The following is a 15,236-nucleotide window of genomic DNA, read 5'->3' as shown; positions in this document are numbered from 1 at the left end:
AACCCGAAAAATTTCCGGCGCTCATCTCTAAAAATAACACATAACAATATAAAATACAATAGCTTAAGTGAGGTGGATCATATATAAATCTGCATAATGGATTTATCACTGTCCGTAATGAAACTCTACTGTCAGCTGCATTTAAAGTGTCCAGCCTTTAGTAATTATCATCAGCATAGTTTTTATAGATTTATCCCGTGTAATATATCAGGCAGTTCTTTATAATAAAATATATTATTCTCCACTATCAGGAGTATTACGTGTGTGCCCGGCGAGGTGTTATAGATAGAGGCGAGAAATAGGTGTCATCAGACTCTGGAGGGCTATATCCAGCAGTGGGACTCTATGAGGAAACTCCAGGTGGAGGAAAGGGATCTAGGAGTCACTATTTCAGGTGCCTTAAAGGCAGGAAAGCAATGTAACAAAGCAACGAGGAAGGCTAGTCAGATGCTTGGTTGCACAGGGAGAGGAAATATCAGCAGAAAGAAAGAAGTAATAATGCCACTGTATAGGTCATTGGTACAATCTCATATTGAAGGGGTCTAATTCTGGAGGCCATATCTTCAGAAGGATATTAATACATTAGAAAGTGTACAAAGAAGGGCAACTAAAATTGTGCATGGCCTACATCACACAACTTACCTGGAAAGACTAAAAGCTCTTAATATGTATAGTTTGGAGCAGAGAAGGGAAAGGGGGATGTGATAGAAACTTTCAAATATATCAAGGGTTTTACCAAGGTGCAGGAGGGATACATTCGTCAAAGGAAGATGAGTATTAGAACACGAGGACATGCACTGAAACTGGAGGGAGGTAGGTACAGGGGAAATTTAAGGAAAAATTACTTCACAGGAAGGGTAGTGGATAAGGGGAATAGACTCCTGTCAGAGTTGGTAGTAATATCCTTACAAAGAACTAATGTTCAAAAAGGTTTGAGATTGCCTACAGGATTAAAAGGTTTCAGCAAAGGTGTGTTTATACTACACGGATCATAGACACCCAGTTTGCACACAGTTGGACTTTATTTCACTAATTATGTGACGGTTATTGGTTGCACCAGAACTTTTGAGGGGCTTTATAGCAAAAAGGGGGTGAATACATATGCACATGCCAATTTTCAAATTTGTATTTATCAAAATTATTTTTTATATACAATTTTCTCATTTCATTTCACCAACTTAGACGGACTAGATGGGCCAAGTGTTTCGAATTAGCCGTCAAACTCTATGGGGTATATTTACTAACATTCGTAATCAGCAGTGTGACTTTGCAACTTTTTGAGAAAAAACAGTAATTTTCTAAACTACCGTGTTTTTTCAATTTGAATTCACCTATGTCGGTGTAATTTGTATTGCTGGCAGTGTTTTACAGAGAAAATAGTAAAACACTGCCTGACACAACAAAACGAAGCCAGTCTGAATCAGTGAGATCCATGCAGGGCTTCTTTGTGTACAGTATAGAAATTCTTAAAAATAAAAATAAAAAATTGCATGGGGTCCCCCCTCCGAAGCATAACAAGCCACGGGCTCTTTGAGCCAGTCCTGGTTATTAAAATACCGGGGGGGGGGGGGGGGGAATGTGTAGGAGTATCCAGTATTTATACAACCAGCACCGGGCTCTTGTTATGGTCCTATTTCCAAAATACCGGGTACAAAAGATGTAGGGGTCCCCCGTATTTTTAAAACCAGCACTGGGCTCCAGTAGCCAGGGATATAATGCCACAGCTGGGGGAAACATTTACGTAGGTCCCTGCTGTCGTGGCATTATTCCCCCAACCAGTCACCCCAGGCTGGGGTTCCCTGGGGGAGTGAGGACACCTGAAATCAAGGGGTCCCCCCCTTCAGACACCCAAGAGATAGGGGTGCAGCCTGAGGCTGTACCCCCATCCATGGTTGGTGGATGGAGGGCTGATAGCCAAAAATTGTGTAAAAATAGAATATTGTATTTTGCTGTGGAACTACAAGTCCGAGCGAGTCTCCCCTGCATGTTGGTACTTGGAGATCCACAAGTTCCAGCAGGCGTGGAAATAATGGGTCCGCTAGTAACTGTAGTTCCACAACAAAAGAAATAAAAATAAAAACAACAATACACACCGTGAAAATACAAGTTTATTTACACATACATGCACAATTATACACTCAAACATACTTACCTAGTGTCCCATGGAGCCCATCGGTCCCCTTTTCTAGTAGAATCCATTGGGGTACCGGTAATAAAAAAAATCCCAAAAGCTCCCCTATTATCCTTTGTAGATTGGTTCTCTTCTGTCCCTGTAGGCATCCATGTGTTATAAATAAATAAACTGAAAATACCAAACCAGTGTACTAAAGGGAATCCATGTTTACACATGGATCCTCTTTCCCGAATGCCGGGAACCCCCATGACTCCTGTCACCAGAGTACCCCCGTGACTGCTGTCACAAGAGGACCAAGCAGCCAAAAAGGTAGTGCCATGGTCATAGCACTCTCCTTATTGGCTGTGCGGTCCTGGCCTGTCAATGAGGCAGAGCGCTACGGCTATAATGGAGGATCGCATTCCTCTACTATAGTCTATGGTATCAAAATTACGTTCTGCAGCTAACCACAAGGTTAATTTAGGTCACCCACAAGATTGACCTCAATTAACCTCTACATTAGCCGTAGACCGATATTTTTCCACCATAGACTATAATGAAGGACAGCGATCCTCCATTATAGCCAGTGTGCTCTGCCTGATTTATGGATCAGGAGCGCACAGCCAATCAGGAGAGCGCAATGATGTTACACTCCCTGATTGGCTGCCGGGTCTAGTGACAGCAGTCATGGGGGGTCCTGGCATTTGGGGAAAGGGGATCTATGTGTAAACATGGATCCCCTTTAGTGGTGTGAAAAAGGTTTTTTTTAACCCATGGATGCCTACAGGGAAAGAAGAGACCCGATCAACACTGGATTTTTTTACATTTTATGCTTGTCCAGCATTTGGTGTCATTGCTTGAGGAAAGGGCGTTCCGCCCTGAAACAGCTGTCGCTTGAATACACTGCATGTTTTCTGAGCTCATTGCCTCCAGTGCCGTTCTTCTTTGGAGTATTGCATCGATATTTTGAATGTAGCACGGAGGCTGGTTGTCACATTTAATTCTGCGAGTGCCGACTGCTTTGCCTGTATATATATATATATATATATATATATATATTTTTTTTTTTTTAACAGGTACCCTATTGGATTCTACATGGAAAAGTGCATGTGAGGTTGAGGTTGTTTGGGGGTATTTGTTTTGTTGTGGAACTACAGGAACCAGTGGGCTCATTAATTCCCTGCATGCTGGTACTTGTGGTTCTCCAAGGACCAGCATGTGGGGGAGAATTGCTGGGACTTGTAGTTCCACAGCAAAAGACAATATTCTGTTTTTACACAATTTTAATGGATATCAGCCCTCCATCCACCACCCACGGATGGGGGGGTAGCCTCGGGCTTCAACCTGGCCATTTTGTTCCAGATGGGGGGGGGCCCTTGATTCAAGGGGTCCCTACTCCCCCAGGGAACCCCAGCAAGGGGTGACTAGTTGGGTGGGTAATGCCAAGGCCACCGGGTCCTACATTAATGTGTCCCCTGGATGTGGCATTATCTTCTTGGCTAGTGGTGTCCAGAGCTGGACTTAGAAATACAGGGGACCCATACATTTTTTCCCCCGTATTTTTGGAACCAGTACCGGACCAAGAGCCTGGTGCTGGTAATGAAAATTCTGGGGAACCATGCACAATTTTTCCTAGGTATTTTAACAACATGGACCAGCTCAAAGAGCCCGAGGCTAGTTATGCTTAGGAGGGGGACCCCTCACAATTTTTTTTTTGCTTTTTAACTCTTTTTAGACAATTTTATATAGAGAAGCATGCATGAATCTCGCTGATCCGTGCATGACTATCTGAACACACCAGCAAAAAGCAGGTCTATTTGAAAACACCATTTCTGCACGAATTCCATGCTTTCCCGGCAGTGTTTGACTATCATCGGCAGTGATTGAGAATACAAATTCTTAGTAACTTCCTGTGTTGTATAAAATAACAGCCGCGTTTGATCGATGGTCTATTGATTTGTATTAGTGTGGTTGTATCTTAATATGAATAGTTCGAAACCTGCCGAGATTTGTGTTTAATAAATTCCAGAGATTACACCTAGAAAAAAGCAAACTTGAATGGAATCAGGACGTTAGAAAATTTCCATCTATGTTTCTAAAGTAACATAACATTGTGTTCACACCACAGGAGGGTGCAAGTCATTTGCAATTTAAATAAACTAGGATACACAATCTACTTGTGTGTAGGTATAACAATTTAATTAATTATTTAATTATATATTCAGTCATACATTTTCTTTGAGAATACACATTTTACATTTATATGCATTTTTTGAAATAGTCATTCTGCATTACATTCATGGCATATCTTGTGTCAATCGTGTTAATTGACTGGCATTAAAAAGTTTCAATGATATATTTTATTTTTGTAAACGTGTTGCTTGGTTTAGCATGTGCTTTGTCTTGACTTACTGTATGTAGATTAGTAGAGATGAATGACGTAAGGCCAGATCCATGTGTGTACTGGAAGTAAAGCAAAAAAAATCAAGCAACTGGGCAAAACCATGTTGCACTGCAGGTGAGGCAGTTGCAGTGCTGAAAGTAGTGTGCTACGGGGTGGTATGGAGTACCATTAATAAATATGGTGGTGGTACCCAGTACCACCAGCCCAAAGCTTGGGCATAATTTATAAAGGGCATTTTTGTGTGTGGGACAAAAAATGGTGTCAGTGGTATAACTGTGTGTGGCATAATATGTAAGACATTACATTGTATGGCAAAATGTTTAATGGTTATTATGGTATCTGGCATAATGTGTGCATTACATGTATGGCATAATGTGTAATAAGCATTACGGTGCATGGCATAATGTGTAATGGGCATTACGGTGTGTGGCGTAATGTGTAATAAGCATTACTATGTGTGGAATAATGTGTAATGGGGATTATGGTGTGTGGCATAATTTGTAATGGGCATTAACGTGTGTGGCATAATGTGTAATAAGCATTACGGTGTGTGTCATAATGTGGAGTGGGCATTACGGTGTGTGGCATAATGTGTAATAAGCATTACTGTGTGTGGCATAATGTGTAATTGGCATTATGGTGTTTGGCATAATGTGTAAGGGGCATTACAGTGTCAGACATAAAGGTTTTATGCCACTATTATGATGTAGCCACTCCCCTAGATTTGTGTGACCACACCCCCTCAGGCCACATGACCACACTCATTTTTTTACTATCAGTACCACACTGAAAAATGTTCTGCTTGCAACACTGAGCAGATTTAAAGTGTCCAGAAAGATGTAGATTTGGGTGGGGTGTATTCTGGGGTGGGGTGAACATTCTGCATCCCTGCCCATTAAGGGGAGCTTCTAGTTTGCAGATGCGGCCTCTGCTGTAATAATTTGCTCACAGTCATTGATTATATCCTGAGTTTGTGTCTTTTTCAGCCATACAAACAGAAATACGCTTCATGTATTATATACGAAGTCAACAGTAAAGAAATCAATTACTTGGAGGAAATGAGAGCAAACATGTCCCAAGTACAGTATGTGACATTAATATCATATCCTAAACTGAATATATTAGTTTCTAAATGACTTCTAAATTATTAGTTTTCAAAAGCACACAGAATGATTACGGAGAACTACACAGCAGTCCATGAATTCTTACTACTGGGATTCCCGCAAATAAAGGGTTCCAATGCCATCATTTTATTTCTAATTATACTGATTATTTACATATTGACAATCATGATAAATTCTATGATCATCGTATTGGTGTCCACCAGGCAGCAGCTTTATTCTCCCATGTACTTCTTCCTCCAGCAATTGTCATGCATTGAGATTGTGTTCCTCACTCTTATCATTCCTAACATGCTACGTGTTATATGGCTGGAAGGAGCCACCATCTCTATTACTGGATGTATAGCACAGACTTATATCTATTGTGTTACAGGGTGTACAGAATGTCATCTCCTCGCAGTCATGTCTTATGACCGATACCTGGCCATATGCCACCCTCTGCGTTATACCACCATCATGAACATCAAACTACAACAATTCCTGGTAATATATTGCTGGGCCTTTGGCTTTCTGCTCACCCAAATTACTCTTAACTTTCTGTGTCAACTTCAGTTCTGTGGACCCAACGTCATTGACCATTTTTTCTGTGATTCAATGCCTTTTATTGAACTGACATGTTCTTATGCTCATGCTTTACAGCTGTTATTCTTTATTCTTTCTGTCCCAATAATCGTCATTCCATTTATCTTAATTTTTTTTAGTTACATCTGTGTATTCATAACTATTCTAGGGATCTCCTCTACAACTGGTAGGAAGAAGACCTTCTCCACCTGCAGCTCCCACCTCACCGTTGTGACTGTATTCTATGGAACCTTGATGACTATTTACTTGGTTCCAGCTAGCGGACGATCTTTGACTGTAAACAAGTGTATCTCCCTTCTGTACATTGTACTAACTCCCCTGTTTAATCCATTTATTTACAGCTTGAGGAGTAAGGAAATGAAAGCCATAATAGGAAATTTATTAAAGACTAAGGATTATAGCAAAAACAGTACATAAATATTATATTTTGCAGTAATCAATTTGGGTCTAATTTTTCTGATATTATTATGTAACTTATTACAGGTAATAAAAAGATCAGTAAAAATGTCAAATGTACGTTTCAAAAAGTTCTGTTTGTCATCAACAAATTACATATTGACTGACAGGGCCTTATTCAGGGGTGTAGTATGGGTGACCGACGGTCTCCTGACCGCCGGTCACCTTACCGACGCCGGGATCCCGGCAGCATACCGACGCCGGGAGGGGCGAGTGCAGCAAGCCCCTTGCGGGCTCGCTGCGCTCGCCACGCTGCACTCGCCACGCTGCGGGCTCTGTGGCGACCTGGACACCCACGAGTGGAAATAGTCCCTGTTGGTCGGCATGCCGACCATCGGGATAGTGAGCCGTCTGGCTCACGGAGGAGGTCATGTGACTGTAGGTCAGCCCCCGGCGGTCACATGACTACCACCCCTTATTCAGATTTGTTAGCAAACCAAATAAGCACACTAATGGGCAAAGCCATGTGCACTGCAGGGGGGGCAGATGTAACATGTGCAGAGATAATTAGATTTGGGTAGCGTGTGTTAAAACTGAAATCTAATTTGCAGTGTAGAAATAAAGCAGTCAGTATTTACCCTGCACAGAAACAATATAACCCACCCAAATCTAAATCTCTATGCACATATTTGATCTGCCCCACCTGCAGAATAACCCCCAAGTTCCTTAATTACGCAACAGTGCATTCACAAAACAATCTAAAAAAGCCCCGTTTGCTTAACTGACCACATACAGTAAGTAAAAAGATAGTACAGGTAAAACTCAGAGAATTAGAATATCATGCAAAAGTTCATTTATTTCAGTAATTCAACACAAAAGGTGAAACTAATATATTATATAGACTCATTACATGAAAAGTGAGATATTTCAAGCCTTTTGATTACTGCGGCTTACAGTTTAAGAAAACCCCAAATCTAAAATCTCAGAAAATTAGAATATTACATAAAATCAATAAAAAAAGGATTTTAAATACAGAAATGTCAGCCCTCGGAAAATTATAATCATGCATATGTACTCAGTACTTGGTTTGGGACCCATTTGCAGGAATTACTGCCTCAATGCGGTGTGGCATGGATTCTGTGCCTGTGGCACTGCTGAGGTGTTATGGAAGACCAGGATGCTTCAATAGCGGCCTTCAGCTCTTCTGCATTGTTTGGTCTCATGTCTCTCATCTTTCTCTTGGCAATGCCCCATAGATTCTCTATGGGGTTCAGGTCAGGCGAGTTTGCTGGCCAATCCAGAACAATAATCCCACGGTCATTGAACCAGGTTTTGGTACTTTTGTCAGTGCGGGCAGGTGCCAAGTCCTGCTGGAAAATGAAGACAGCATCTACATAAAGCTTGTCTGCTGAAGGATACTCTGGGACCTTGGTTTCCAAATGAGATGCAAAATTTGCTCTCATCAGAAAAGAAGACTTTGGACCACTGAGCAACAGAACAGTTATTTTTGTCTTGTCAGGAAAAGGTCATTCAATAGTGCGGGGGAGCTTCACATGGAGTGGACTGAGGCTGGAGTTATTGCATCAAGAGTCACCACACACAGACGGATCCTGGACATGGGCTTCAAATGTTGTATTCCTCTTGTCAAGCCGCTCCTGAATAGTAAACAACGACAGAAACGTCTTACCTGGGCTAAAGAAAAGAGGCATTAATAAAGTTGTGTTACCACAAGGGGTGGCATATGGCTTTATATTGCCCCTTATGCAATTGTCCCTCCTTGTCACCATACCTATTTATGGTTTTAAATAAAGCTGACAATCAGAACATTTGCTTAATTGTCCGTGTCCATTATTTCATGAGAGTATGCCCTATGGGGCATTGATAAATCTGATCCATAATACGCATGAGTTCTATTCTTTGCAATTATATGTTCTCTAGACTATGCATTGTATATTAATATAGGCTGATAAAAATATGCTCTCTGTTTATATGTATGTTATACCTATGTCCTAGATTGGGATGGTCGTTCCTATTTTTTTAGGCGTATGCGCCTGATTCAGATATGTAAGCAATGGTGATATTAACGCAGGTGACTGATTATTGGTTGACTGCAATTGGGTCACTATCATACTGCACATATGTGCCTCAGTGAAGAATGTATTCCCAAAGTGATTGGCAGTCAGAGACCATTTGGCGGAAGTAATGGGGAGTGGTGGAATAAATGCAGGCATGTATTGAACGTTTTTGGTTCATTAAAATCTCTATAGTTCACTGACCTCATTCATTCGCATACCCTTGCATACTCTCATGAAATAATGGACACGGACAATCAAGCAAATGTTCTGATTGTCAGCTTTATTTAAAACCATAAATAGGTATGGTGACAAGGAGGGACGATTACATAAGGGGCAATATAAGGCCATATGCCACCCCTTGTGGTAACACAACTTTATGGAAGACCGTTGACTACTCTACATTTATATCTTCCCATAACTCAAACAAGGTGATCAGGAATCCCCAGAATCCATATGAGACCGGAGCCCATCTGGTTCAACGATACTCCCATCCCCTACGGATCCAACACCAGTACCTTTCCATACCCTGAGCACCTATCACCACTATTACCTACAGCCACAGTCCTCATGCCTTCCCAACCTGCCAAGCCGACACCAACCAAAAAGGGCGGGTGGGTAAACGTCCAAACACCGCAAGAGGGAGAAACAAATCATCCTCCCACCTACACCAACTTAACCACGCCCCTCACCCCATCTACATACGACCTCATAGGATGACCTGTTACCATAGATCTAACATCTCCTTTAACCTGTTGCTTCAGTTAGTTACATAGTTAAGGTTGAAAAAAGACAAATGTCCATCGAGTTCAACTTGTATTATATATTTTTTTTGTTATTAAATAAATGCTGTATCCTTAGATATTTTTTTCCGCTAGGAATTTATCTAATCCATTTTTAAACTTATTGATTAAGTCCACCATTACTATCTTCTCTGGCAGAGAATTCAAAATCTTTACTGTCCTTACTGTTTAGAATCCTTTTCTCCATTGAGTATTAATTTGTTTTCTTCTAACCTCAGGGGATGTCCTATGTAGTGTTTTTTTTTTAAATAAATCGTTTGATAAATCCTTGTATTGTCCCTTAATGTATTTAAAAATATTAATAATGTCTACTCTCAGTCACCTAATTTCCAGTGTAAACAAATCTAACCTTTTAAGTCTTTCCTCATCATACAGTGCCTCTAAACCCTTACCCAGTTTAGTGGCTCGCCTGTGAACATTTTCGAGTTCCAAGATATCTTTTTTATAGTGAGGTGCCCAGAACTGTACACAATATTCTAGATGTGGCCGAACCCATGATTTATACAGTGGCAGGATTACACTCTCATCCCTTGTCTCCAGTCCTCGTTTAATGCATGCTAACAACTTACTTGCTTTTGTAGCTGCATTTTGACATTGCGCACTGCTACCAAGTTTATTATCAGTGAGCACCCCCAAATCTTTTTCAACTACTGTTATCCCTACATTTAACCATTTAGTTTATAGGCTGCCTGAATGTTCTTAGTCCCAAAGTGCATAACTTTACATTTGTCTGTATTGAACCTCATTCTCCATTTATCTGCCCAGACCTCAAGTCTAGGTAAGTCATTCTGTAGAGACTCAACATCCTTGCATGGATTAATTACTCTTCATACAGTAGCTCAGTATCATCTGCGAAAATGTACACTGTGCTTTCCAGTCCCTCTCCTAGGTCGTTAATGAATATGTTAAACAACAATGGTCCAAGTACAGGACAACGATTAATGTTGATAACTTGCTGATAATGTTGATAATTTAAAAAAACAAATGTGAGGTCACTTACAGAACCCTACATATCATTCACCTTCTGATTGTTGAATCTGATTACATAACACTGAACTACCTGACTGGAACATTTCAAAAACCATCCATTTTACCAAGACATGATTTAACCTGTATTTTTTTCATGAACAGTTGCAGCAATGCAATTTTACCTACACACACTGAAAAGTCCTGTCTGAATTACCAATCTTCTTTTACCTTCACTTACAATCATCTCATTTCTTACAGCCCAAATCAATTCCTGCACTTGTTTTATCTATGATTTTGATTCAATTCAAACCAAATTTACACCCATTGAGCTTACACTGCTTTTCTCACCTGCATTTCTGCAATTCTTCTGCTCTGATTCATTTACACCCTCCACTCTTAGTTCCAGTTTCCCATCAACCTAAAGTATTTACCTACTCCACACTATGTTAAGGCTTTCTTCTACTCCCCTATCACTCAGTGTCTAATTGTGCATCTTTCCTCCTGTTCCCACCTTTAACCTTCCCCCTAGTCTCCTACATCTCCTCATTTCTCCCCTCTTCTGTCACTCCTCCACCCCTCAGTATCCTTACTCCTCCTTTCCTGTTACCACACTTTTATTCATCACTGTCCCATGGTCCTACTACCCCACCACTCAGCCCTGCTCCCTCCTCTCCCTGTCATCTCCCCTACTCTCTCATCATCCCTGCCCTCAAAGTTAATCTCACCTCAATGCTACAATAACCCTGATAATCTTATTCACATCTCTCCCACAAACTCATACCCCCTATCCTGTGCCCTCTGGAATTCCAGGTCTGTTTGTAACAAACTGGTCCCCACTCATGACCTCTTCATCTCTAACTCCTTGCATCTAGTAGCAATTACTGAAACCTGGATCAATCCCTCTGAAACTGCTTCTCCTGCTGCACTCTCTGCTTGGGGCCTCACATTAACCCCCCCCCCAACCTGGGGGTCACCATGAGGGTGATGTTTGGGTCCTTTTACCTTCTAGTTACTCCTACTAACTCATACACCCAGAACAGTCCCTTAAATTCTCTACATTTAAGGTCCATGCTATATGCCTCTTTCAACTTGTCCATCTTAGAGCAGCTATCATTTACCACGCCCATGGCATTGCCTCCAAATTCCTTGACATCTTTGCTTCCTGGCTTCCTCACTTCCTCTTTTCTGAGATACCTTCCATTTTCCTAGGTGATTTCAACATCCCTGTCGATATCCCCACACAATTCCATGCCTCTAAACTCCTTATCATCTCATCTTCACTTGGTCTCTCCCAGTGGACCTCCTAATCCTACCATGTGAATAGGAGCTCACTGGATCTGGTCTTCACTCACCTTTTGTGATACTTCTGATTTCTCTATCTCCCCATTTCCCATATCTGACCACCACCTACTCTCCTTTAACTTATTTCTCTCTGCCTCTCCATCTCTACCTCTTAAGACTACCATCACTAAGCTTGGCTGTCTTCCTAACCTTTTGACTGTTCATTCTCTGTCTCCACTCATGACTCAACCTCCCCCCAACTTCCACTGACTGTAGGTGTACCCCAAGGTTCTGTTCTTGGTCCTCTCCATTTCCCTCTCTATACTTTCTTTTTAGGAGATCTCATTAGTGTTTTGGCTTCTAATATCATCTCTATGCTAATGATACTCAATTCTACCTTTCCTTCCAGGACATATTCCCTGCTATCCTCACTCATATCTCCAACTGTCTCTCTGCTATCTCTTCTTTGGATGTCCCAGTACTTTCTTAAACTTAACAGAGGAAACACAGAAAACAAGAACTGACACCAAAGGAACATATTTATATTTGTATTTGTTTTTGCTCACATCATTTATTTCACTTGTGATATATAAACTCTAAGTGGTTAGCGCCCATAATTGTGCCATTTCCTCATATCACATTTAGTATATACATCTTCAATCTCTTAAAAGACCTACACTGGATCTCCTTTCATTTCAGAATCCATTTCATGTTCCTCACACTCACTTCTAAAGCCCTCACCCACTCCTCTCCCATTTACATCTATGACATTATCTCCCTTTACACTCCCACCAATCCTCTTCACTCTGATAATGCACGCTGACTCTCCTGCCTACTGATTACTTCCTCCTACTCCTATAGTACCTCCAAGATATTTCACGTGTTGCTCCCTTTCTCTGTCTACCCCATCTGTGTCATCCCTGTCTGTCTTCCCCTCCCCTTTATAATGTAAGCTCTCACGAGTAGTGCCCTCTTCCCTCGTGTACTTATCCTTTTCTTACTTAAATAATCTTCAACTACACCAAATACCGCGGTCTTCTGCCACCTGATACTTATTTCAGTGTCATCTGCTGATGTAGCTTTTTTATTTACCCTGTACTTGTCCTATAATGTGTTCAAATATAAGTTGGTGTTTTCCTGTTTTGATTATTTGTTAATGCACTCAGTAATGTGGCACTGCCGGACCCTTGTGGCACCAGATAAATAAAGGATAATAATAATAGTAATAATAATAATAATAATAATAATAATAACAACAGTGACCAGTGGTTTACTAGACATGGGTAAACTATAACAAGTACAGAGGGAGTGGCCCACAAGGTATATATAAGGATCCTAACCAATCAGTAAACAGGTAGTTAGGAGGGGTCAGTAATAACTAATGTCATGCAGCTACAATGCTGCACATCCACATCCCAGCTGAAATCTGGAAGCTGTATTTCTAAATTTCCTACTAACTGGGATTTCCGTCTGTTCCCAGCATCCCAGATGCCAGGCACCTGGAAATTCCCAGCGGGTATAGCGGCCACCGCCTCCCCATTGCCAAGTGCCAGGCGTGGACTGTAACATACTGTCTGGACATCTGGCAATTCGGAGATAGACGCAGCTGTGCATCTGTATGCAGTGGCCATGTCTATCTGGTTTTCGTATGCTCATCAGCTGCAGTACTCATGTGCGATGCTTCTCCTTGCAGCTGCATCCTCTAGCAGCTTACTATGCCTCTGCACTACAATTAGATGTTTTGATTAGTCCTTTCTCTTTAGCAGTCATCCCATTCATCTAAATTGTCATTAGGTACATCTGTGTATTCATAATTTTTGGGATCTCCTCTATAACAGGAAGAAAACCTTCACGTTCAGTTCCCAACTGTCATTTTTCAAACACATGACAGTTAGGAGCTGATTGGCTTGATCACCATTGATCATATGGAGAGTTTTATCATTTACAATTAGATTTTTCACTTCTTGATATTTGAGGCACATTGATTACTATTTATGTTACCAGATAATTAATGTTCCTTGACTGTAAGCATAAATACAGAGGTACATAATGTAATGACCGAACATGGGGTACAGAGCAGAGATTATATTATAAGGGGTTGCAGGAAAGTGATAGCAAGATAAAAAGTTCAAGGCAAGGAAAGAAGAATATCAGGGTACATGAAGTAGTGACCGAATATGATTTAGAGGCAGAGAATAGACAATATGGAGGCGGTGGAAAGTTATGACAGGATATGAAGTGCAAGACAGTGATAAAAGAATATAGGGGGAATATATACATGATGTGATGACTGAATATAAGGTACGGGCAGAAATGTTACATGATATGAGAGTGCAGAAAAGTGTCACCTCCTAGTCCTTGTGTATGTACATTAGTAGGTATTTCTCCACCTACTCACACTATAAAACATGTAACCAGGGCATGAAATACTCTATTATTACTTTTATGTGAAGCCACACAGAGTGTATCCAGCAAGATCTCATACTTGACCTGTACAACATTATGAAAACTCATATCTTCAACATGGGGCACATTTTAACTCAATTTTGCTTTAAACCCTAAAACTGCATAATTTTACCAAATAGGAAGTTGAGAATAATGGCAACATTTTCCACATCAATCTAATAAAAATTTATCATTGTATATTATTTTATTCTGTCTTTTGGCATAGATTATTATTATTATTATATGATTATATATAATAATCTATATAATAATCAATAATAATAAAAATAATAATTATAAACCCCCCAGAGCAATAAAGAGTGATGCTCACAGATCATGGCCTCCAATGTGAATGATTGTATGTCTGAGTTCACAACCACTACAGAGTTACACACGTGTAACATTCCCATATAATGAACCATCTCTGTGTGTCTGAAAAACCACTTCCTAGTGACCACCAGTGGTGACTCTAGAGGTGGGGCTGCAGTTGAATCCAAAGTTCAAACAGGGGATCCACAGCAACTGCCAGTGAGTCAGTATGGTATGACAGTTGGTGGCAGTTGGTGTGGCTCCCCTATTTGAAATTTGAGTTGCACTGCAGCCCCACCTCTGGGACCACGACTGGTCACCACCCAGGAATATCCCACACAATTCCAAAACATGACTTGGTCTAAGCCTCTCCCATACATTGTGACTATGGACTAGAGATGTGTGTGGACCACCGTGTTTTGGTTTTGGTTCTAATTCATCATCACTCCCATTCAGCCATATTTGAGAAGCTACCAATATGCAGTCAACTCAGAATTGCTCATAATTTGTGAACGTAAGTTGCAACTTATTCACGTTATACTAAACATCTTGAAGCAGCCCTTAAGTGTCTCTCATAATAAGAAAATTTAGTCCAGTCAATTGGTGAGGTAAAATAGTTAATCAAGGTATAAAGGGCAAGGGCCTCAAACCATGTGATGATGAAAATATATTTCTATGACTTACTCAAAATGTAATGAGAATATAGTGTATTTGATATAATACTGTTTTTCCAAAAGTTTC

At 40.7% G+C, this 15,236-nt stretch overlaps 1 protein-coding gene across 1 annotated transcript; it reads left to right on the top strand.

The window, feature by feature from the left end:
* The first annotated feature begins 5,806 nt into the window (after positions 1 to 5,806).
* On the top strand, positions 5,807 to 6,637 carry LOC134934108 (olfactory receptor 10A3-like). Its single transcript, XM_063929613.1, has one exon. It carries the CDS (start codon positions 5,807 to 5,809, stop codon positions 6,635 to 6,637), a length of 831 nt encoding a protein of 276 aa, XP_063785683.1.
* Positions 6,638 to 15,236: the final 8,599 nt, after the last annotated feature.

This window comes from Pseudophryne corroboree, chromosome 6 (assembly GCF_028390025.1).
Source record: "Pseudophryne corroboree isolate aPseCor3 chromosome 6, aPseCor3.hap2, whole genome shotgun sequence".
Lineage (NCBI taxonomy): Eukaryota > Metazoa > Chordata > Amphibia > Anura > Myobatrachidae > Pseudophryne > Pseudophryne corroboree.
Note: the sequence above shows the minus strand (reverse complement) of the source record. Positions and strands in the feature narration are given on the sequence as shown.

Bases quoted from the DNA above. Each gene is read 5' to 3' on its own strand.
- LOC134934108 (XM_063929613.1), top strand. From the start codon at position 5,807: ATGATAAATTCTATGATCATCGTATTGGTGTCCACCAGGCAGCAGCTT.